This window comes from Monodon monoceros, unplaced genomic scaffold (assembly GCF_005190385.1).
Source record: "Monodon monoceros isolate NGI ecotype Baffin Bay Population unplaced genomic scaffold, NGI_Narwhal_1 Super_Scaffold_18, whole genome shotgun sequence".
In the NCBI taxonomy this organism is placed as follows: Eukaryota; Metazoa; Chordata; class Mammalia; order Artiodactyla; family Monodontidae; genus Monodon; species Monodon monoceros.
The window spans coordinates 50,956,140-50,979,976 of NW_021703774.1; the positions used below are offsets into that span (position 1 = coordinate 50,956,140).

Here is a 23,837-nt window from a genome sequence, read left to right on the forward strand (position 1 = left end):
AACTATACTCTTTTTTTCCCTCTCTTTTCTCTCTCATTTTTTCCCCTAAAAAACAGCCTTTTTAAAACATATATATATTAAACCAGGCAAGTTTTTACTCATACGTTCATGTGGCTGGAGCAGATTGACAAGAAAAACAATCACAAAATAAATATTTTTTGTTTTTTTTGTTTTTTAAAAAGAACATTTCCCTATACATTGTCTCTAACTTGACAGAGCTGCTTTCTTGGACAGAACAGATGCTGTTGGGAGAGGAGCTCTGGCTGGACCACAAGGGGAACGTGGAGCCAGCCAGGCCCTGACACTGGGGAGGCCAAGGAAGCAAGGGGGCCGAGGGAGAGGGAGGGAGGGCAGCAGGGCTGCCTGGCTGCCCTGAGTGGTCCTCCGTGGGTGTCGCTTCCTGTTTCCCCAAGGGAGCTGGCCTGAGGAACGGTCTGTGTCTGGAGGGCTCAGAGGAGGCAGCGAACAAAAAGTAAGAACCACTGTGGGGAATCATGAAACAACGCCATTTAAGAAATCTGGCTAAAAAGAATACAAAAGTGACTCCACAGAGGGGGAGGCGGTGCTGCCACCTCTCCCATTGTTGTTCCCTCTTGCTTTCTTGAATGCTAAGAATCACTTTTAAGAATTTGTGTGTTGCACAGTTGGGCTGGTTCCTTTTCTGAAGCTCTCCCTGGCTCCCTCTCCTTCAACTGCATTCATGAGAAAGCACCGGCTTCACAGATACAAGGCTGCTGAGTGCTCGCCTCCCCTTGTGAGTGTGCGCGCGTGTGCACACGTGTGGGGAGTGTGTGCAGCGGCTGTTTCCTTCTCTCCTGCCTGCTTCAGTTCAAGCCCCGAGTCCCATCTGCTGGGTGCAGTTTTAAGGGAACACCCCGTTGGCACTAAGGTGAGGGCTTAGATCTTTGCACCCCGGATTCATGGATCCCCTCCCTGCCCGGCACTGGAGTGGGTCCCCCATTAGCTACAGAGTTTGCCTGTCTCATACTCCACAGGGTTTGGCAGCTTGGAGTTGAAAGCCCTCAGAGACGACTGGATCCTGCCCACCTCATTGTTGGCCAGTTTGAGCCGATGCCGGAGCAAGCAGGAGAAAAGGTCAAGCCGCACCTTGCCAGGTGGGGAAAGCTGGTTGACCCGGTCCCTAAGCTCGATGAGCTGCAAGAGGGCAGAGTCCTGGGAACCTTGAGTATACGGGTAGTCTAACTGGAGAATTAAGTCCCGGATGGCATCCGGGTCAAAGGGCAGGCTGTAGCCAAAGACCTGCAACGTGTTGATTTTCATGTAGCCCAAGTTCTTGGAGGGATCGGTCATCTCCAGAGGCTCGTAGTAGATCGTCTCATTGGAGCTGTCGTCCAGGGACTTGATTCGGCTCCGTAGGTAAACATGGACTGTCTCAAAGAAGGTCTTCCACCTGTTGCCCAAGGTAATAGTCCAGTTTTGGCACTGGGCAGCAGCATCCACATTAGTCCTTTCCCAGTCTGGGAAATTGCCCTCGTTCACGGGCATGAACCAGCTCTCAGAGTGGCTGCCCCCAAAGGGGTTGACGTAGATGGCCATGACAGGCTCCAGGGTGCTGTTCTTCGTGAGGCAGATCTGCAGGGACAGGGCCAGCATCACGTGCACCAGCCCGGGCTTGTACTTGTTGCTCTTCAGGGTGAGCAGCATGCGTTTCCTCCAGGAAGGGTCGAACCAGCTGCCCAGGCGCATGTCATTGCTGATGAAGATGGAGTGCACCTCGATGCGGCTGTCCCACTTCTGCAGCAGGTACTTCAGCTCCAGGTCCTGCAGGTCTGTCTCCAGCCCCAGAAAGTTCTCCAGCGACTCGGCCACCTCGGGGCGGCACAAGCCCTGGGCGAGCACGTAGCCTGGGTTGCAGCTCCCACAGCGTGTGCTGTTGTCTGGGGCACAGTGGGCACAGGCGGGCCCTTCGCCCAAGGCACAAGGGATGGGGCCCTGGCAGGAGGACTGGTCGTAGGGGCAGGTGCAGCTGTGGCTCTGTTCCAGGAAGGTGCCAGGGAAGGTGCTCTCTCCACAGTAGAGGAGGGACTGGATACGGTTCCACCAGTAGGACAAAGACCTTTGCGAGGGGGGATAAAAATGAAGCAAGAGTCATAGGAAGCCACACACTGCTGCTTCCTGAGGGTGGCAGGAGATTTGACTAATAGGTGATAAGGAAGATAAAAGCCCCAGGTTCTCTGAATGACAGAAACCCTACTTTACCACTTCGGGATAACCAAACAAGTTACTTCCTCCCTCCAAAGTACCACCTCATTCCCTTATTCAAAAGCCTACAGAAGATCTGCAGCGCCTTTCGTATCCAATCTAGTTTTCAGCCTCTTAAATAAGATCTTCCAACAACTGGCTCTCCAAACTTTCCAATGTCATGCCAAACCTCTTTCCCCCTTCACAGTCTCTGTCCTTTCTAGAACCCTCCCACCAAGGATAGGACTTTTCTATGGCTGGCTCCCTCTTAAGGTTTAGACTTCAGCTCTTATGATACCTCCCTCAAAGAGGTCTTCAGCTACTCCCCTGTCCAAAGCACCGCCCAGTCCCTCTCTGTCACATCACCCTGCTTTGATGTGATTCACAGCAATGTTCATTATCAAAATGGATTGTGTTTATTTATTGTTGACCTGTTCAGAGATGGCTTCCCTGCATATGCCGTGAAAGCAGGGACCCTGCATTATTCCCCAACGTATTCTCAGAAACTAGGATTGTTCCTGGTGCCTGGTAAGCATTTCCTAACTATGTGTTGGGGAAAAAAAAAAAAAAGAACCTTTCTCAAATGCCCTTGCCGGTCTGTCCTCTCACTCATATGTCCCTCGTTACCTGTGCCTCAGTTAGAAGTGCACCCCTGGGTTGCTGTGAGGGCAGCGCCCCCTCCTGGAATGCTCTGGCTCACACGTACCAGCCCACTTCCATTTCCTCCCACACAATCTGGCCAAGAGGTACTTCTCCTGGGTGGCTTTTCTCTCTGACCTTTACTATTATTAGACCATGCCTTTGATTTACGGTCCACGAACATGCTTTTAAGTGGCTGCCACGTAATAATTTTATAATTTTGATGTTCCTGTATATTTATTATATCTTCTCAAATAACAAATATCCCTCACTGCTTAATATTAGGACATGCGAGGTGGACTTAATAAAGGCTTGTTGGATGCACGTGTGAATGAGCGGATGGATGCATGAGGGCCTGTGACAATCCAGCCCCACTCTGTTCCCGAGGGCACAGGCCCTCAGTTCGCTTCCCTCCTATGACTCAGAGCAGAGTCACTTGTTGGAAACAATCTATTGTGTGTGTTTCTCATCATACGCAATTGGTCTAAAAGCTTTAACTCCACCCTTTTCTTTCCTAAAAGACTTACTAAAATAGAAATGAGTGAGAATTAGAGTATTATTAGAATAACATTCGAATCGACTATAATTTATATAAAAGTAAAATTAGCCTCTCTGTTTTTTTTTTCTCTCTCTCTCTCACTTCAGATACAACTCATAACTGAGAATGACACGCAAGTATGTCAAGATAATAGGAGACTCTAACAGGCCGTGTGTGCGTCAGCATTCCCAGCTCTGCTGTGTTGGACAGGGGTCCTCCCCGGCCTCAGTGGCTGTCATGGGTGACGTGCTCTGGCTCGGGCATCTGGGGTGCTCACCTCTCCTTGGGCAGGCGGAAGCGGGGCTGCCGGTGGCAACGCTTGCAGAGGTTGAAGAGCCGGCGGACGATCCGATGGGTCTTCTTGAACAGCACTTTCAAGCTGGCTCCCAGCTGCTGGTAGCGGTGCTGGAGGCTGGTGTCCATGGCCCAGAACTGGGAGATGGCTGTGGAGTTCAGGAACCTGTCGTCTGGCAGCCGCTTCAGCAGGGCCTGGAATTCCTCTGTGGGTAAGAACACGAGAGCTGAGCTGAGGGGCACCTGGATGGGTGCCCATCAGGAGGACCTCCCCCCTCCCCCCAGACCCAGCCCGCCCTTCAGTCACTGTATGAGGAAGGAGGCTTCACGTCCACCCTCCCGGGCCCTTTTCTTTCTTTCTTTTCGAACAGCCTTATTCAGAGATGATTGACATACCTTAAGATATGGATTCTTTCCCATCCTTCCTGTTTCTAATATGCGTCTGAATTTCAAAACACATCTCTGTCACCACCCACAGGGCCAGTGACCTTGGGATGCATCTCTCTTGCCCTTTATACCGCCTTATAATTCATGCACAGTCTTCTTCAATCACACCACCGCACCCTTAGGGAAGGTGTGAGGCACTCATGAAGGTGCGGGCGGATGAGACTGGCAAATGCAGACACAGAAGAGGGAGCACCCCGCTCAGAAGTCTTCTTAGAAGCCTTTCAGTCCCTGAGACCAGCCTCTTCCCTCCATGTCCTTCTCTCTGACTCTAGGACACCTTTCCTCTCTTTTGAGATTTACCTCTTGGCCAGACACCCATTCTTTCTTGAAACTAACCCGGAAGCAATGTGCTTTCTGGTTCTTAGCTCCTACTGCAAGTCTGAGTCCTCCTCAGAGCTTCCTGGGCACAATGTGTTTTCTGAATTCATGCTCAGATCTCTGTCTATGGACCTGCTTTTACTTGGAACCTGCAGCCATCACGTCTCCTGATGGGGGTCTGGACAGTCCTCCTTCACTCACTGGCAGTAATCCATAGTGCTGAAAGCCCAAAGTCCTTTCCCACATACTCGAGCACTACCTAACACATCCCACCACCATTGGTCCAATGCAGCTGTGGGGGTTGGAATATGATACTCTCCTTAGCAACTGAATGCCTTGTTTAAGACCTGAGATGGCAATGCCTAGGGCCTCAGCTCATTCTGATTTCTCAGGTCCCTGGTTCTTCATCCCCCACCCAGATGACTGGAAAAATCACACCTAGTAATGACATTAACATCTAGTAGTGTGTGCATAGTTCTTTTTATGAAACACTTAGGTATACAAAACAGCACAGAGAATAACAAGATAAACTCCCATGTGCCCACCACCTAGAGTTTGCCATTTTGCCATATTGAATTCAGATTTTTTTTAAAAGAAATATGGCAAAGCAAATATACTTGAAGGCCCTAAACTTCCCCCTCCATCTTTATCTAGACGTAACTACTCTCTTGAATGTTTTATTACTATCATATATTTTTTAACGTTTTCTAAAAATATATCCATAAAAATATTAAGTATTGGCTAGTATGTTTTAAACATCAAATAAATAGTACTAAATATGTATTATATTTAATATGTTATTACAGTATTACATATAAATGTTATTTAAATACAAATATGTATATATAATACATAACCTTTTTCATTTGCTTTGTTTTATCCAGTATTGTTTTTTTTGAGATATATCCATATTAACTATTATTCATTTAATATTGAAATGTATGAGTATATCATGCAGAGTTCTTTATACTTTATCTACATTGCTCCATATGAGCCATCCACCCACCTATTATTATCATTTTCCCTCATTTACAGATGAAGAAATGGAGGCACTGAGGAGCTTCAGGGCTAAACCAAAGTTAGTTATACAAAGGATCAGTAATAGCGTGTGTTAGGTCTGTCCAAGATGTTATGACAAAACACCACAGACTGGGTGGCTTGTAAACAACAGAAATGTAGTTTCAGAGGCCGGAAGTCCAGGGTCAGGAGGCTGCTGTCAGGGTCTGGTGAAGGCCCTCTTCTGGGGCCAAAATTCTTGCTGGGTCCTCACATGTTGGAAGAGGTAAGGGATCTCTCTGGGGCCTCTTTTATATGAGCACTGATCCCATTCATGAGGGCTCGGCCCTTATGACCTAATCAAATCCCAAAGTCCCCACCTCCTAATACCATCACCTTGGGCATCAGATTTTCCACATATGAACTTGAGGGGATACAAACATTCAAGCCATAATACAGAATAAGAATCTTAGTCTCAAGGTGACATTGATATCAGTTATACCTGCAATAAGCAATCACCAGCATGTACTAGGTGCCTCCTAGAAACATGCCGTGTGCCTCATTCATTCAACAAATATTCACTGTGCACCTTATGTGCAGGCACCGTGGAATCTGTGGCAAACAAGACAGACAAGGCCTATGGCCTCAATTATATTTACCTTAGCTTATTAAGTCCTTGAAACGCATCACTTTGGTAGGTATTAGGTCTGTTTGCATATACAAAAAAAGAAAATGAGTTCAGACTTGGGGTGGTCATATAACCTGCTGGAGGTCACCCAGCCAGTTAAGTGGCTGAGCCAGGAGCCAAGCTGAGCGCCCCGGGTTCTTATCCCGTACCTCTCAGCCGCCTCCCATTGACAGGGAGGAAATCTGGGCTGACTGACTGCTCACCTGACTCCTCAAACTGCTGGCTGTGAGTCGCCCAGGAGTCCTGGATCTGCAGCAGGCTGTCCTCCATGGCCTGGATGTCAGCGTCAGGACAGTTGCATTCTGGGAAGGTGGGGCTGCACTTGCACCAACAGTCATTCTCCTTGCAGATGAGCTCGCCCTCAGAGCTGCACGTGATGTAGCTGAGCGCAGCAGTCACGAAGCGCTCCCGCAGGTACTCGGGCAGCAGCACCTGCAGGCCTAAGGAAAGGACGAGTCGGGGAACTGCCGGGCAGGGCCAGGGAGTACTCAGTTTCCCACACCCAAGGCTGCAGGATCCCCAGCTGCGGTTCTGCTGACTTGTGCATCCTGGGCCCAAGAATGGCCACCCCAGGCCCCGATCCTGCTGAGCTGGTTGGGACAGAGGGTTATTGCTGTCCCAGTGACAGATGGGGCACATCAAAGCTCAAGGCTTAGTCAGACCCCTCACATCAGCCAAATTGAGAGCGTGCATATCATATGAACGGGCTTATTGGCTACATGTCAGCATTTCTAGGATGGAAATGGGAAGATGTTTCAGATAAAGGAAGAGCTTATAGCCCTCGTGGGGGAAGAATCAAGGCTTGATGGGCTTTTTTGCTCTGCCTCCAATTGCCATCCTGTTTCTAGCTTCTCTGAGATGAGAGGCAGGCCCCCTAGGATACTTCTGAATGCTGACCCTCCTGGGCCTCCCACCCTAGCCCCGATGACCAAGGAGGCTGTCCTGCTTAGGAGGTAGGGACAAGGTGTTGTGGGTACACAGTGGCCAGGCACTACAGCAAGCACTTTCCATATACAACTACAAGCAACACTGTGGTCATACTGAGGCTCTTATAATGAGGAAATCCCAGCCCAGTGACCATGGTGACCTGCCCAAGTCACAGTGCTGGGAAAGTCAGCTTGGTGTCAGACCCTGTCCTTGTCCTATTGGGTCATACTGCATAACTGGGACTGGCTGCCTATCTCAGGGTTTAACCCTTAACGCGATGTGAAAGCAAGATGGCGATGGATGCCCCAAGTTCAGTTGAGCCTGGATAGATATGAATGTCTCTCAGCTCTCTTTTCTAATTAGCTGCCTCTGGTCTTGAATATAACCCACTAAACTGCCCCAAGCTTCAGTTTTCCTACCCATCTGTGGTGGATATTGGTTCACCAGCAGCAGAATAGACTCCTAGTTGGCTTCAAGCCACACAGGATGGCTGCTGGAAGCATATCCAGAGGTGAATGAAGGACGGGCATGCCTTTGGTTGCAGCCCAGCCCGGTTCGAGGTCAGACCTGCAGGAGGCTCTCCCAGCAGGGACACTGGGAGAAACTGTGCCAGGAGAGGGAGGGACGTGAGGACTTCTGGACGGGATGAGCTCCCCTTTCATCAGGTGTCTGCCAGCTCTTTATTGTCACACCCTTGACCTTGTCCTTGGCAGGAAATCAGAGAGCCCAAAGTATGTAACCCAGTCTCGGCAGACCTCAAAATATAACTTAGAATTGCAGCCATGGTAGATGTTTGTTGTTCTTGTTTGTGATCTACCTCCTGTTCTGAACTGCTGCTAAATCTTCCTTTCTTGACGATGTGCCCACAGTGGCACTTGAGCAGCCCTCCCCATGCACGCTGTCCACATACGCTTGCTTTCAACACTCAGCCCCCTCCAAGTCCTTTCCTTTCACCTCCCCCATTAGCTCCCTCCTCCTCCTAACATTTCCTACTGCTACAAAATAAGTGCCCCGAGCAATGTCTGCATGAGTGATGGGCTATAAAATTAAATAGCATAAGCTATTCCAAATGAACCACCAGACACTGTGAACTTCACTCATCACTAATTTCCAGACACAAACCCAGCCCATCCAGGGACCTAAGAGAAGAGGGATGCTAATTGCATTGGGCGGCTTTAAATACAGGAGTCTTTTCCTCCTTTTTGTATGCTTCTTGATGCCTAAAGCATTGAGGGCTTACGTCTGGCTCAGGTTGCCTGGAACTTGTAATCATAGACCCTGGGTGACGGCTATTGATTTTATAATACCAAGACAATAATATCCCAAACAGAGTCCAACTCAGGCCTTAAGAAGAATGAACTTTTCCCATTGCCAAACAGCTCTGTCTGAATCAGTTTGCATGGCTCTGCCCCCAGGATGCTTGGGGAACAGACAGCAGGAGCTGAGTACCTCCCCTTATCTCCCAGCCTCCAGACCTAGGGTCGTTCCCCTTCCTTTCGCTTTTCTGTTTCTGCCTGTTCTGTCCCCAGTTAAGGCTCCTATTCTTCTCAAACTCTTCTCCTGGCTTTGATCTCCCATTGAAGACTGCAGACTAGTAACAGAAAGCAGGGAACCCTCTCAGGGTAACCAATGGTCCCACAGTTTGTGTAGCTCTTAGTCAAGCTAGAGACGGTACCCCATAACCACTCTGCAAAGGCCAGCTATTCCCCAATGTGTACTGAGGATAAAGCAGAGGGTTCTTTGGACAACAAAGGAGATCGCCCACGAGATCAAGGTGTATGATGATGGATGTGCTGTTGCTGTAGGATAGTGACAGAGGTCTTGGGAAGGATGGGAGGTGGGAGGATTTGGGTGTCCAGTGGTTTGAGCAATGGTCGAGGTGTAAAGTGAACCATGTCAGAAGTTTTCTCAAAAGAATGATGGAAAGTTGTTAAATACAAGTTCCAGAACTAGTGGTAGTTCTTGTCTTCAGAAGGGTTTAGCCAAATGGGGCAGGCAGGACTTTTTCCTTTTGGTGATCTAAGTTGTTGTTGTTGTTTTTTACCGTGTATGGAAAGTGTAAAAACGGCACAGGGCACCTTACCGAGTAACTGCACTTTGTTCTCCGGACTCTGTACCAGGACAGAGCTGACCGAGTCCAGGTTGTCGTAGTTGCTGCAGCCCAGGGGACCAGTCCTGGTCTCCGTGACCTAGAGAAGGAAGGGCAGGGGGTGGGTTTATATAACAAGCTGAGACCTTCCCTTTGCACTTCCCTTTTCCGGTCAGCCAATCTCAGGCTCTATGTCCTGTCCTGGACCAGCCCAAGGAAAGGCATGTACCTCCCTACCCCAGGAGCATAAAGCCACTTTTCCCCTTGTTCTAAGACAGGGAGTATCAGTGGTATAGGGCTGGCAGCAGGAGTTGTACATAATTGGAAGCCTTTCAGAGGGAGCCAGAGGGAATTTGAGTCTGGAAAGAGGAAACTCAATGTAGGCAGTGGAAGCTGGAACCTTTGTGTTGGAGTTCCCCCTTCTCCTCCCCCAGAGGAAGAAAGGAGGGCAGACGAGGATGCTGTCAGCCCGCTGGCGAGCCCAGCTGCATCCACTTGATGTGATGCCCACAGGCTTTAGGGATCCCGAAGATGAAAAGCACTAGAGAAATATGAGTTATGAGTGTTATTATTAATATTAAACATTTAAATCCCACCTCGGCACTGAGACGTCCTTAGAGAAAATCAGCCATGGGCTTACTGCATATTTTAATAACCATATTAAATATACATAAACTCTTATAGCTATGTAATATTCCAAAACACTGCAGTCATTTTAAAATATTATAAAGTTGGCCTATCGGTTTTTCCCTCATGTTTAAAGTATAAGATGAAAAATGGGGAGCTTTAAATGCACTGAATTAATTATGTAATAAGAATGATGGGGACCTGAGGCCCTTTCTTCTCAGGATCTCCAGAGGCTTTGCCAAAAATCAATCAACCAATCAACGAGTATTTATTGGGCAGCCACTGTTCAATTCCCTACCATTTAGCAAACATTCATAGAGTGCCTTTCTCGGAGTTCTTCAAGGAAATTGGCCCTGAGACCTCTGACCTTATCTCCTAGCTCCAGGCACCTCGGCTCCGCAACAAGCATACAACTTGCAGTTTTCCATCCTTTTCTGCGAGTATTTAGTTAAAGCTTGGGTCCTCCACACACTAAAGGCTCCACAGAGGTAAGCTCGTAGTTATTTTGCTCACGAGGTTGTCAACAGCACTCAACAGGGTGCCTGGCACATAGCAGGTACTCAATAAATTAGAGAATGTATGAGTAATCTGTTCCAGGCTTCGGGGGGTGGAGAGGTGTGCACAAAGGTGTACAAGTTATGTAGTGTGTCCTCCAGGAGGTTACAACCTGTGGGGGAGGCAGGTACATATCCAACTGACTGATACACATCCACATCGAGCAGGTGCAGAGTGCCATGAGGAGCCCTGAGGAAACCACAGCTCTAAACAAGGGAAGGAGTTTCAGAGGGGACACCAACTGAGTTGGTCTTTAAAGATGAGTAGAAAGTGGACAAGAAGAGAAGGGAGGGAAAGTACTCTGAGAAAAAGAAGGGGCAGCATCCCTGGTGGTCCAGTGGTTAGGACTCTGGGTTTTCACTGCTGAGAGGCCGGGTTAAATCCCTGGTTGGGGAAAACTAAAACCAGGGATTGAACGGCACGGCCAAAAAAAAAAAAAAAGAAGGGGCAGCATGATCTACAACCCATGGGCTGGAAGTGTGTAGTGTAATTGTCTGCCGTCCTACTAGTTACCGTGGTGAATACCAAAGTGTAAGTGACATGTTTAAAGAGAATTTAGTATACTTGGTCTTAAAAAATACACATGGAAGAGAGTAATTAACTGAGAGATGGTATGACACAGACTAATACAGTAAAGAGAGAGACGGGAGAGAACCTTGTAGCTTAAAGCAGTCTGAGAAGGCTTCATGGAGAAGGTGATCCATAAACTGGTCTTGAAGGATGAGGAGGGATGCGAGGGAAGGGGGGATTTGGGAGAAAAAGAGGTAACTGCAGACCAAGACCAAGGGGAAGCAATAGACACAGTGCATGAGAGGCAGCAAGACCCAGCATGGATCGGGGACGGGATCAAGGCCATGACAGAGGCAGGAAACCTCTGCACAGTTTCCAAGTTCATCCTCCAAGTTCATGCCATTTAACCTTCCCGCTAACTCTGAGACAAATCCCACTCCTATCACTCTTCAAAGAAGGAAACCAAGGTTCTGGGAGTTACAATACCCGAGACCACAGGGCTGCTGAGTAGCTGAAGCAGGGTTTTGACTTTTTAGTCCTCAGACTCCGGTTCAAAGCCCCGGGCCTCCTGTGAGGGCACGTCAAAGGGCTGCAGAAAATTAAAACGAGGTAAACCCATTTAGATAATATCACCCGAAAACACAAGTGTAAACAGACCAGTTCATCCAAAGTATTTTAGTGATCTGCCCTCTCTTCAGAATGTGAACATGGGATAAGACAAATTGTATACACTTTAGATATTATTATCCCATATTACAGATGAGGAAACCAAGGCCAGATAGGTTAAGTGATGTCTTCAAGGTCACACAGCTAGTAACCTGCAGGACTACGATTCATTTGACTCATTCATTTATTCTTTCACTCATTTATTCCTCTATTACATATTCAAGGAGAATCCAAAACTCACAGTGAGTAAGACACAGCCACTACCATAAGGAGTTTACAGACAAGGAAACATGTTTCCATAATCCTGGTGTTCCACGTGAGCCTACCTCCCTCCACAGGTGGGCACTTGGTGCTGAATAATGTCTCTGTATTGAGTGAGTTGGTGAGTGGCTAGTTGTCAAACTGCAGTGGGAAGGCAGAGTCAGGCTTATGTCAAGGTAAAGTCTTCTTTATCCACATGGTGCAAAAATTCCTATAAGAAGAGCTATGGCCAAGGACTAGCCCAGCTATTCTGGGGGACTCTGCCTCTCTCGGAATGGGATGGGCTGAAGGGCAGAGTGGGATGCTGAGTGCGGTATTTGGGAGATTTGCCTGTCCCCACCTCCAGGTAAGCTGGCCACCATGCTGTCCTGAGTTCTGCACTGGCTTTTCTATCCACCCACTCCTGAGTTGAACACTCACCAGCAACAGGTGAGAAAGCTACACACCTTATGCAGAAGTAGGACGACCCCCAAGGGGGCAAATATAGCACAGCCACTTTCCTCCCCTTTACCCTACCACTATGCCTACCTATCTACCACCAACCCATCTGCTTCCCAACCCCCGCCCCCGCCACCACCATCTTGTTCAATATTCTGGGGCCAGCTCTGATGCGATTTTCTGACCTTTACTTTGCTATTTCCAAAGGTCAGTTCTACAAGAGGATAATCAATTAGGTAAGTCATTGAAAGGGTGTGAGTAGCTCCACTTTGTTAATTGTGGCACAAGGACAGGAATGAAGAAGAGACAAAGACCATGATCCCCCTGATCATTTCCTGTTAGAGGAAATGACTCAAGCCAGATCTCCACGAGTGAGGAAGGCTCACTCAGGTTTTACTAGATCCCAAAGTCATTGCTCTTTCCCCTGCTCCCCTGCTCTGAGCCACCTCTGTCTTCCCTAGAGAATCAAGGAGGTGGGAAGGAGAAGGGGAGCTGGAGAGGGTCCTCTTGCAAACATTGCCTGAGCACTGACTTGATAAGCAGGATGAGCTGAGGACCCCTCCCCCAGAGTGATGAAAGCCCCAGAGTCCCTGGCAGGTTGGAGCGGAGAACCCCGTGCCTCTCCCTGCAGAAGAGGCAGACAGCTTTGGCGGGTTATAAAGAGGGGCCCCAGAGGTAATGGAAAGTGCAGCTCACTCAGGCGCAAGCATTCAAAGAGCGCCTCAGATAAGCTTTCAGGAGAAAATAATTGTGTGCTAATTGGCCTGTTGATAGAGACAGTCCTGCCTTCAGAAAGCCCTGATGGATCTCAGGTTCATTAGCACATCCAATTTTCCATAAATGCCAGATTGTGCAAACCCTCGTTCCAGTGAGCCTGTTCTCCTCCCCCTGCCCTTAACTCCCTGGCTGCTCTTGTCCTACCTAGGGGGGCACCTGCGAAGCTAAGCTCGAGTGAAATGGGCTTCTAATTGTGAGCGATAGGGCTGGCCAGGAGAGCACGGCTAGAGTGTGTGTGATTCAAAGAGCTGCAAATTGAATCCCAGGCTGCTACAGGGAGAAATTTAGACAAGTCACTTTAAAAATGCTTGTGAGAACCGCTCCCTCTTGCCATCCTGCAATCCACGTGAACTTTTATGTGGGCTCTTTTCAGGCAGCTCATGAGCATCTCAAACCCTCCTCACTAAGTCCTTCCTCAGCCTTCAATTAACTAGAGGGTGAGCTACAACTAGGAAATAGGCCCCTCCCTTCCTTCAGGGCTCTGATCCCTTCCTGGGAATTATGGACAGGATGAATATGTATTCAGCCCTTTACAGTTTTCAAAGTGTTTTCACGTGAACTGTATCATTTGGTGTCACCCCCCCATCCTAGGGTAGAGTAAGGGGTGATATTTACAATATGTCATTCACGATGTGTATCATCAGGAGAGGTGCCAGCCGTAGTGCCAAAGCAGGGTTCTGAGGGTCTCCAGAGTTCCATTAGTCCTTTGGTTACTATTAGGGGAGATCCTGGGGTTCCAGGGGAGGGATAAAGGTGGTTAGGGTGGCACACAGCAGATTGGGTGAAGATGATTTACCAGCCTGTATGGAAGTGTTTTAATATTTTAATAACTGATGTGGTCATATCAGCTGAATATAAGCCCTGGGTACAGGTGAGTAAAACAGTTGGTAAGTCCATGTCGTCATCGAGTTCAATAACTAACTTCCCAAGGTCATAGGAACAGTAAGTATCGAGGCTGAAACCCAATCCCCGGTCTTCTCACTTGAGTAAGTTCGTCTCCCACTAAACCAGGTAACCTGCCTTCTGCTATCAGTCAGGCATTTTATTGAGTGTCTCACCACACACCTGACACTGTGAAGGGACCTGGAACTGCATGCATGTGAAAAGAGCCCTGCTGTTGTGTGTGGGCAGGTGGAGACGGGCATGGAAACAGCTGCAGTCTAATGTGACAAATCCTGCAACAGAGGTGTGTACTGACCAGAGTAAACCTTGCAACAGAGGGGGATGTTCAGTGGGGTCTCGGGCATGTGTTGGATAAACAAAAGGGGGCAGGGTGCCTCTTTCTCCACATTAGTGAAAAGAAGTTGCTAACAAAGGGTAGAAAGTAAGAGCACCTTTGCTTAGAGAAACAAGCAACAGGAAGATATGCTCGAGGGTCTTTCCTTCACCAAGGCTGAGCAAATGGGCAGAGCCCCTCGCCTCCACCTCACCTCCATCCAGAGCAATGACCACACTGGAAGCCAGCTCAAGCCCTGCGAAGGCACGTTCAGGAGAGGGAAGTAGGTGGCAGGGGCTGCAGAACCAGCAGAGGCGTGTGAGTTCACAAGGGTGTGCTGCAGGGGGACCTTGCTGTCTGGATCTGCAAACGCTGTGTGTGAAGGCAAAGAGATGGCCTCCTGTAGAACACCGTTACTATCAGGACAAAACGGTCAGGTCAACCCTATCAAGGGGGCAGCGCCGTGGTACAGGATGTCAACACCTCCCTTTGCTCCTTAGTCTAGGGGTGTGTCCTTGGACAGGTCACTAAACTATGTGGAGATGAGCAGAGCGGGGAGAAGACACTAAATGCCTTGTTTTTTTTCATGGTTCTCTGAACTGCCACCCATGGGGAGAACCCACGGTGTTCCCAGACAGAAACAGCTACAGGTCAAGCAGCTCAGTGGAAGCTGAATAATCATCTCTCATTCCACGTGGGACTGAGGAGTTCCAAGAAGAGGCTTCCGAGGATGGTGGCCCTTCTCTGGAGGAGATGGGCAGTGGCTCTAGTTCTAGAACGTGCATCTCCAGGCACTATAACACGTGGGTTCGAGTGCCTGCCCACCTCTCACGCTATCACCCACAGTCCTTGCTAAAGGAGTGAATCCCGTGAGCCATGGTTGAGATTATGTAGCCCCCTCTCTTTGTGTTGGCCTAAGATGAGTCCTGAGCCAGATTCTTCCTCTGGGGAATTTAGAACTGTGATACTGAGAGAAAAAAGAAATTTAAGAGTTGATTATGGACACTTACAAACTTCAGAATAAATAATTATCAAGCACCTACTATGTACCAGGAACTGAGCATACTACAATGAACAAGAGAAGAGTCCCTGTCCTGAGTGCACTGGCTGAGAGACAAAACAGAAGATTACGTTCAGCCAGGGCCAGAGTCAGCTTCAGAGCAAGACAAAGCTAAAGGTGGGCTGAAGCCACTGGTGTACAGAAAGTCTAGAATAAACAGAGGAAAGAACAAGAGATGCAGAAAAATGAAGCAGGCAGAGATGAAAAAGTAGAGGCGTGTTCCAACGAGAAACAGAGTAACCTGGGAGTGTTACTGTTCTTTTACCACACCTATGTGTCTGGATTGGATCTAGTGTCTTGTTCTTAGAGACCTATGGTATCCTTCACCAGAGTTCTCTTAACAAATCATCTTGATACTGCATCTACCTTGTTTCTTTCAACTTAACATGCTTATAGGCACTTGCACACACACTGAGAAGAGCCCAACCCATGTGAAAAGTGGGGTCAGTGACTCATTCATTCACTCAGCAAACCTTTACTCATTATCCATAATGTGGCAAGCTCTGTACTCTCACTGGGAACCAAAGATGCCTGAGACCTGGTCCCTCCCATAAGAATCTCATAGTTTCAGAGGCTCTCATGTTAGCTAGCAATCAGTTCAAATGATAATCCCTATAAGGGAGGCATGTGTTTGAAACACTGAAGAGGAACATTTAACTACCTTGGGAGTCAGGAAAGGCTTCACGAAAGAGTTACCTTTTTGAGCCAAGCGAAGAAGGGTTAGGAAAAGCCACTCAGGTGAACAGACGAGGATTGTAAGCAAAAAAGACAGCAGGTACCAGGAAGGGAGACACAAGAGCATGGCATATTTGAACAAAGACTAGGAGGTAGATAGGACCGGCTTACATGGTATAAATGGTAAGTGAAGGGTTGAGGGGGGAAACAAGGGTTGAGAAGAGTGTAAAAGGAGCATTTGGAGCTGAAACTAAAAAGACAGCAGGGACAGTAGGTCTTCAATTGCCTTCCCATTTTGTTGAGAAGAGGAATTATCCCTTTTCAAGGTCCATTTGTGCTGTGGCTCACGTCCTCTATACATTTTCTAATTTGAACTTCCCAGAAATCCTTCACGTTAGAAATTATTCTGATCGTTCAACAATTTTAGAAGGAGCAAATGGGGGCTCAGAGAAGTTTGGTAACTTGATCAAAGCCTTGCCATGAGCGGTGGCAGAGCTCAGACTCGCGGGTTCTTTCCAATGCCTCACACTGCCGCCCTGGATGGGAGGCGGTGGTTTGGGCTCTGTCCCATGCAGTCAGAAACCACTGAAGGATTTTAAGCAGGGGAATGGTACGATATGACGATGTGCACTCATGCGAGCAGCATAGATCGTGAATCAGGGAGAAGAGATGAGAACGCTGATGGGAAGACTAGGTATGTGAGAAAACCAGGTAAGCGTGATGAGGTTCTGAATTATAGGAATGGCCGTGGGCATGACGAGGAGGCAAAGGGTAAGCTGAAGAGAACATGCAAGGGAGTGATTATAGTGATGGACCAAGAGATCGAAGTTGGGCAAAAAATGAGGCCATGGAGGGATGAGAGAAAGTGAAAAATTGGTCAGGTCAAAGGACAGGAAGGGACATTAATGGGACCATAGAGTTACTGACCCAGGCCTACCTTTCACGAATGGATAAGACCAATTCTTCTCCAACCTTGACACAGTCCACTAGAGGACTGAAGGGTGAGAGGGCTTCCACAGAGATCTGTCTTCTTGTTAAAACCCACTCTGTGCTACTACAGTTCTTTTTTCATCATTTTAAGCTGCCTAAGATACCAGCCTCCCAAATGTACCCTAGCCTGTCTGAACTTCCGTCTTCCTCCTCTCTCAGACTCTCACTCCAGACACTGGCCATCCCCCAATCTGACCCCTTTTCTTCACTTAACCTCCATCATGCTCTCTGGATCTCATGATCACTCCTCAGCAAGAACATCTATAACCTCAATCTCTTCTCAAGAGTCCGCTTCACCTTTTCGTTCTAAGCACAACCTAGCAGCTCTGGAGGATGTGGTTTCCCCTGCAGTCCCTCTCTAGCAGTGGCTGTCTGCCTTCCCACACCTCACACTGGCATGAAGTGAGGTGGGTCTTCCACTGTGATATCCTGAACACTGGTCCTCCTTCCTCTCTAAACATGAGGACTATCACCCACTACTCCTCTGTGTTGCCGTCTATTTTTCTTGTCACTCCCCCTCCCTCATTGAGGATTTTCAGTGTTTAGCTTGCTCACCACCCTCTTTCTTACCACCACCCAGGTCTGTATCATTCCTGCTGACGTCAGCATCCATATAGGTGATCCTTTAATACCCAGCCTCCCAGTCCCCTGGCCTCCTCACCTCCTTATCTTGTCCTCTATCCAACCCCATCTTAGGCTCCCACGCCCATGGCCGTGCCCCAGAACCTGACCCTCTGTAATAGCAATATAAAGCATTACACACTTGTACCTACTCTAGTCTCTTCCCTATAACAAGTCATCAAATCTACTGAGACTCCCAATCTTTTGACCTGGCCAACTTTTCACTTTCTATCATCCCATAATGGTCTCAGACCCCTTGATCCACCACTGTAATCACTCCTTTCTATATACTCTCAACTCCCTTGCCTATTTTTTCTTTCATCTTGTACACATACACACACACACACACACACACACACACATCCCTTGGTTAAATCCAACTCTCCATCTCTCCCATGCCTGTCTGAACAAGACGTGCTGAATGTAGCTGATAAAACTCACAACGCTGCTGACAGTCCTCATGTTGTAATTATAACCATGAGTCTCAAATGAGTCCTTGGTGCCACCCAAGAATCCAGTCCATTTATCTAGTCATCTAGTCAGTTGATGACCTTAACTCTCTGAATGACCATTTCATACATTCTTTTCTCAACAATTCCTTCTTTCATTTAGCCACGGACTTTGCTTGTTTCATCAAGGAAATGGAATAAATCAGAAGAGAACATCCGCATCATCCCATTGCCACATCGGCAATCCCACTGCATGTGTGAGCTGTGTGCTCTGTACAGCCTCCGCCTCCAAAGCATGAAGTGTTCATGGTCCTGTGTGAGACCTGCTGCTCCACTTGTGCCTGGAATAGCAAACTCTCTCACCACCTCGGTTGCTTCTGCAATTATCTCCTGTCTCTCTGCACCATCACTTTCCCCCTCTCTACTGAGTCATTTTAATCAACATACCAATATTCTGGAATATCTCCCATTTAAAAAACAAAAACACAAGCTCCCTTGATCCCCCATCAGTCTCCAGCTATCACATTTTTTCTATTAGCCTTTACAGCAAGACCTTTAAAGAACTGTCTCTACTATTCTGATTCCTCACTTTGTTCCCTCTCTTGAACCTTCTCCACTCAGCCTTTTATACCCTTCATGCCACTGAAGCTACTCCTATCTAGGTTACCAGTTACCTCCATGATGCCAAGTTGAAGGTCAGTTCTCAATCTGACTGCTCAACAGTTGCCTGCTCCTTCTTTTGTGAATCACTTTCTTCACATGGCTTTGTGATCCAGCTTTGGTTCTCTTCATACCTTTATGCTCTGTCTCAGCCTCCTTTGTTGAATCCTCCTCGTTTGGCCCATTTCTGAAAATTGATGTGCTTCACAACTCAAAGCCCTGGGGCCACTTGATTAGCTGCATTCAGTCCTCGAGTGATCTCATCTCCTCCTTTCACAAAGTTTTAAATACCAACTACACATGTGGATATATTTGTAAGCCAAACTTATATCTCCAATCATGACATTTCTCTTTAAATCCTGGTGTTGATAACCAACTGCCTGTTAGATATCTTTAGTTAGACATCTAATAGGAACGTCAAATACGATATGTCTAAAACTGAACTCTTGATTTATTTCTTTCAGATCTGCATCTCCCCCTAGTGTTATCCTCAGTTAATGAAATCACTGTTCATCAGGTTGCTCAGGCCAAAAATCTCACGGTTAATCTTGACTCCTTTCTTCCAATTTCTTAGCTAACACTCAATAGGCTCTACCATCAAAACCTGAACCTGTGAATTTCTCACTACCTGTATAGCACCAGCTTTGTCCAAGCCACCACTGTTTCTCACCTTGACAGTGAGAAGGACTGCATTGGTCTCCAGGATCCCTCTTTCTCCTCTCTTCCCTGACCGGTAATACCCTCATGATCCAGGCCCTGCGACCACTGTAGCCTCATCTGTCACCTTACCTCTCTTTTGACTCCTTCCAGCTACACTACCGGTGCTCCTGGATCATACCAAGCACACTCCCACTTCAGGGCAGTTGCCCTCACTCCCCGCTCTGTCTAGAATGCACTCACTCGATATACATGTGACTCACTCCCTTGCTTCATTCAGATCTCTGTCTGGTCTTCCCTAAACTACCATGTCCCCATCACCCTCTATCTCCTTCCCTGACTTCATGTCTTTATGCCATTAAGCCCACCTGACACTGTTCATGTATTTAATTATGTCTCCACCACTAGAATTTCAGCTTCGCGAGGGCAGGGACTTCATATGTTTTGTTCACTCTTGGATTCTCAGTATCCAGAACAGTCCCTGACACATACAGGTGTTCAGTAAGGTTGGGATTGGCACACTACTATATGTAAAACAAATAATCCACAAGGACCAACTGTATAGCACAGGGAACTATACTCAGTACTCTGTAATAAACTGTATGGGAAAAGAATCTGAAAAGGAATAGATATGTGAATATGTATAACTTTGCTGCACACCTGAAACTAACACAATGTTGTGAATCAACTATACTCCAATATAAAATAAAATAAAAAATTTTAAATACTTATTGAACAAATGAGTGAAAGAATGATAAAACTTCCTTGTGAGTCTTGGATGGGATGAAAGCAGGATGTAAGACAAGACTGAGCTCTCCTCAGCACCCTAACTTTATATTTAGAAGTAGAATATCCAGTGTTCTCAAGTATCTTCACTAGTCTTCCCTCAAACAACATGAACTGTCCTAGAAATCTTCTAGATGTCAGTAGAGAACATGGGATGAAAGTTATAGTTATTCAAGTTACAGTAACTCTTGAGCTTTTTCAAACATACATGAAATCATATCACCCCTCTGCTTGTCTTCTATTGCACTTTCTCACAGCCATGTGATCTGGCTCCAGCCTACCTCTGAATTCCATCTTGTACCAGCATCTTTCTTGTTCATCTCACTGCAGTCACAACAGTCTTCTCTGTGTTTCACCAAGGCACCACGCTGGTTCCTGCCTCAGGGCCTTAGCACTTACTGTTCCCCCTGCCTGAACACCCTTCCCTCGGATCTACACACAGCTGACTTCTAAGGATTCAGATCTCAGCCTCAAAGTCTAAACCCAAAGTGCCCTCCCTCGACCCATCTGGCTAATACTCACTGTTCCCCTCTCTCAGCTCAGGAAATCTGTATCTACGACTCGGTCTTTTCCTTATATCATTATCTGGAATTACTGGGCTGATTTTGTACTTGCTTATTATCTTCGTCCCCCACCAGAATGTAACCTCTGGAGAGCAGAGCCCTTGTCTACCTTTCACCACAGTCCCTCGGCTGGAGCCTGCCTTAGGGTAGAAGCCACGTGACTATTTGCCGCAGAAGGAAGACACAGACCATGTTTTAGGGCTGGTTTAGGGTTGTGCCCACATCAGAAAGCTGCTTTCCCACTTCCGTCAGTCAGGCCTGGCTCACTTGGAGCCAGTTAACACCCAGGCCTCCCTCTGCTTTCTCTGCCTGTCTGCCCTCCCTCCCCCAGGACCTCTTAGGCCCTTACCTTGATGGCCCCTGTGGCTATCTGGATATGGTGCAGCCGTCGCAGGGTGCTCTCTCTGTCGATGAAGTAGGAGGCTGCCAGCTGGTGCAGGATCTCCAGGGACACAGCAGAGCTGTTCCCACCGCCCCCGACTATAGGGGCAATTCCTGCCACCTCTGACTTTCGGCTCAGTTTCCGCTTGTCCACAAAAATGGTCAGGGACTCTTCTCCTACAGCAAACAACATGGGTGCACTGGTGAGGCCTTCAGCTCCCTAATCCCCTACTAATAAGAATGTGAAACCCTTCGCGAGGGGAGACCGAGCTAAGAGGGAGCCCACGGCCCCTGCTGACGGACTCTTCTCATCCCTACCACGTTCAGAACAATGTCATCAGGCTGCGCCACAGGATAAGGGCACCACTGCCTGGGAGGCCCTCCGCCTCCTCCCTACTTCTGTAATCTCCCAAAGCTCATCCCCCACCCCTCCAGCTTATCCAGTTAACATCCTCTATTGATCTCTGTCTCAGGCAATCTACCTCCATGGGGAAGATAAAATTCTCCATCTCAAGTTGTTGATAAGAAGTCACCGTGGCTATTTCTGCTCCCTAACAAAGGGCAAAAGCCTTGAAGCTCAACCTCCCTTTTCCCCATCAAACACTCAGCGCCTACCACATGCCGGCAGCTGGCCTGAACCCTTGGAGAGTTCCTTTTGTCCATCAGACAGTGAGCTAAATGTTATAATAAATCCTGCTTTCTCCTTGCCAGGGCAGAGAGAATGCTGCCTATTCCCAGCTCTCAATTCTGCGCTGGGTCCTAGCCATAGGTTGCGCCATCCCCTAGCCATAGGTCCCCTTCCACCTTTGCCTCCATCCAAAGTCATTCTAATCGATTTGGCTGGTTACCAATTTCTATAGAGTGGAAGCAGAGAGGTCAGGGACTCAGTGGACATTTACTTCTTTGCCTATGGGTCTCACTATTGTAACCACAGCCAATATTAAGATATGGAGAAACCTCGGGGTTAGATGGCTCAGTCAAAAGAAAAGTGGGAGCACCCACTTCTGGCAAGTGCTTAGTAGGAGTCTGTCTGTCCCCCAACCTCCTTACCCCACTTCCCCTCCCCAGGAGGATGCTTATAAGCAATGTTCTGGGGTGAATTTGGATGTCAAGAGATTACACTGTTGACAAATGCACCAGAAAGAAAACGTTTCCCGGTCAATAACAGGCCAGGAAGAATAAGAGACCCAGGAAGAGTATTGAAGCTATAGTCAATGGGTCTTAAAGCTATTTTCAATAAGCTGGCAACCAATGAGTGTAGGATCGTGGTATTGCTTACCTCCAAGGGTGGCAGAAAGTAAGAAGTGAGTGCCGTACTTTTTGATCAGGTTTTCGGTGACCTGTTGCAGGTTGGGTCTCCTTCCGAGGAGGCGGATGTTCCGGATAAACTCTGGGGCAAGAGGCAATGGCAAACTAAAGAAGTCCTTCCTTTCTAGAGCCAGGCTGTTCACTTTCCAACGTGCAAACTCCCTGGAGGAAAAGTCGAGGGACAAGGAAAAGCTCACTGTATTTTGGAACAAGAGGCATAAAATCGGAAGCAGGTAATGTTCTTCCTCCACTTGCACCCCCTCATCTCCTGTCAGCATACATCTCTGCAGATGGAGGGACCACTGCCTGAAAGAAGCCCTCTGGTCTCTGATTCCCAGTCGGTAAGAAAGCCCTACCTCAGCTGACCTCCATTAGTACATGCTCCCATTGGAGAGTGGCTTATTCACCGGAAGGCAGTCATGGTAGTAGTGTAATGGGGAAAAACAAACAATGAAAATATTGGAAGTGGTGTGCTGAAATAAGATCTAGTCACAACTGCAACTCAGTGGATGAGTCACCTCATGGCCTCTGTTACCCATTTTGAAAGTCAGGAGGTTGGTTTAGAACAAAAGTTCTCAAACTTTTTGGTCTCAGGACCCGATCACACTCTTAAAAATGATTGAGTCCCTGTATTTAGATGGCTTCTATCTAATGATAATTACCCCTTTAGAAATTAAAACTGAGAAAATTTAAATTAGTTATCTATTATTTCATTTAAAGAAAACAGAAATAAATCCATCATATATAACATAAATAACATATTTGTGTGACAGTCACTGTATGTTCTGGAACAAAACAGATTTAGTAAGAAGAATGGCATTGCTTTGCCTTTTGGCAAATCTCTCGAGTTTCTGGCTTAGCAGAAGAGAGCTGCATTCTCATATTTTCTTCTGAATTCAATCTGTTGTGATAATTGTGGCTATTCTTCTTTGGTACCACACGAAAGTCAACAAATGTACTTTCTTAAAGGTTAATTACAGTGTGGAATCTGAAACCGTATCAATAAGCTTTTCACACTCAGTTACATTAAAATCCAGCGTTCTATATTGTACTTTGAATGGATCTTTTCACTCTTTATGATTTTGTAACATTATGTATTGGTCATCCATCTGGAAAATATGGGACCACTGAGTTATTCAGATCTTCCACATTTTGACACTTTTTATTATATAATATCAAAACATCATATTTGCTAATATCACCACAAATCTCAAGAAAAAAGTCTTTAAATATTGGAAAGCTGTCAAGCTCATGATGACAAATACAAGTTTTCCAAAATTTCAATTTTCATTTGAAAGCTTAAATTTTATCATTAGTAACAAATACTGTCAGTTACTTTCCTCGAAGAGGCAGGCTTGCTTCATTCTTTTTTTTTTTTTTGAGAAAATGTCTGCCAAACACTAAAATCTGAATAACCATAGATTGTTGGTCGTTCTTTCAAGAAAAATTCAGTCCCATGAAAAAAGTGGCTAGTTCAACTCACAACTCAATCACAAATG

The 23,837-nt window shown here is 47.1% G+C and overlaps 1 protein-coding gene across 1 annotated transcript in view; it reads right to left on the bottom strand.

The window, feature by feature from the left end:
• Positions 1 to 73: 73 nt before the first annotated feature.
• The window catches only part of BRINP2 (BMP/retinoic acid inducible neural specific 2), a 115,946-nt gene continuing 92,182 nt past the window's right edge, over positions 74 to 23,837 (bottom strand). The window contains exons 3-8 of the mRNA XM_029229072.1: positions 22,310 to 22,500; positions 20,999 to 21,207; positions 9,133 to 9,238; positions 6,326 to 6,562; positions 3,657 to 3,879; positions 74 to 2,077 (exon numbers count right to left, since the gene is read on the bottom strand). Of these exons, the coding sequence (XP_029084905.1) occupies positions 961 to 2,077; positions 3,657 to 3,879; positions 6,326 to 6,562; positions 9,133 to 9,238; positions 20,999 to 21,207; positions 22,310 to 22,500 (2,083 nt within the window). The 3' untranslated portion in view covers positions 74 to 960. The remainder of the gene's footprint in view (positions 2,078 to 3,656; positions 3,880 to 6,325; positions 6,563 to 9,132; positions 9,239 to 20,998; positions 21,208 to 22,309; positions 22,501 to 23,837) is intronic.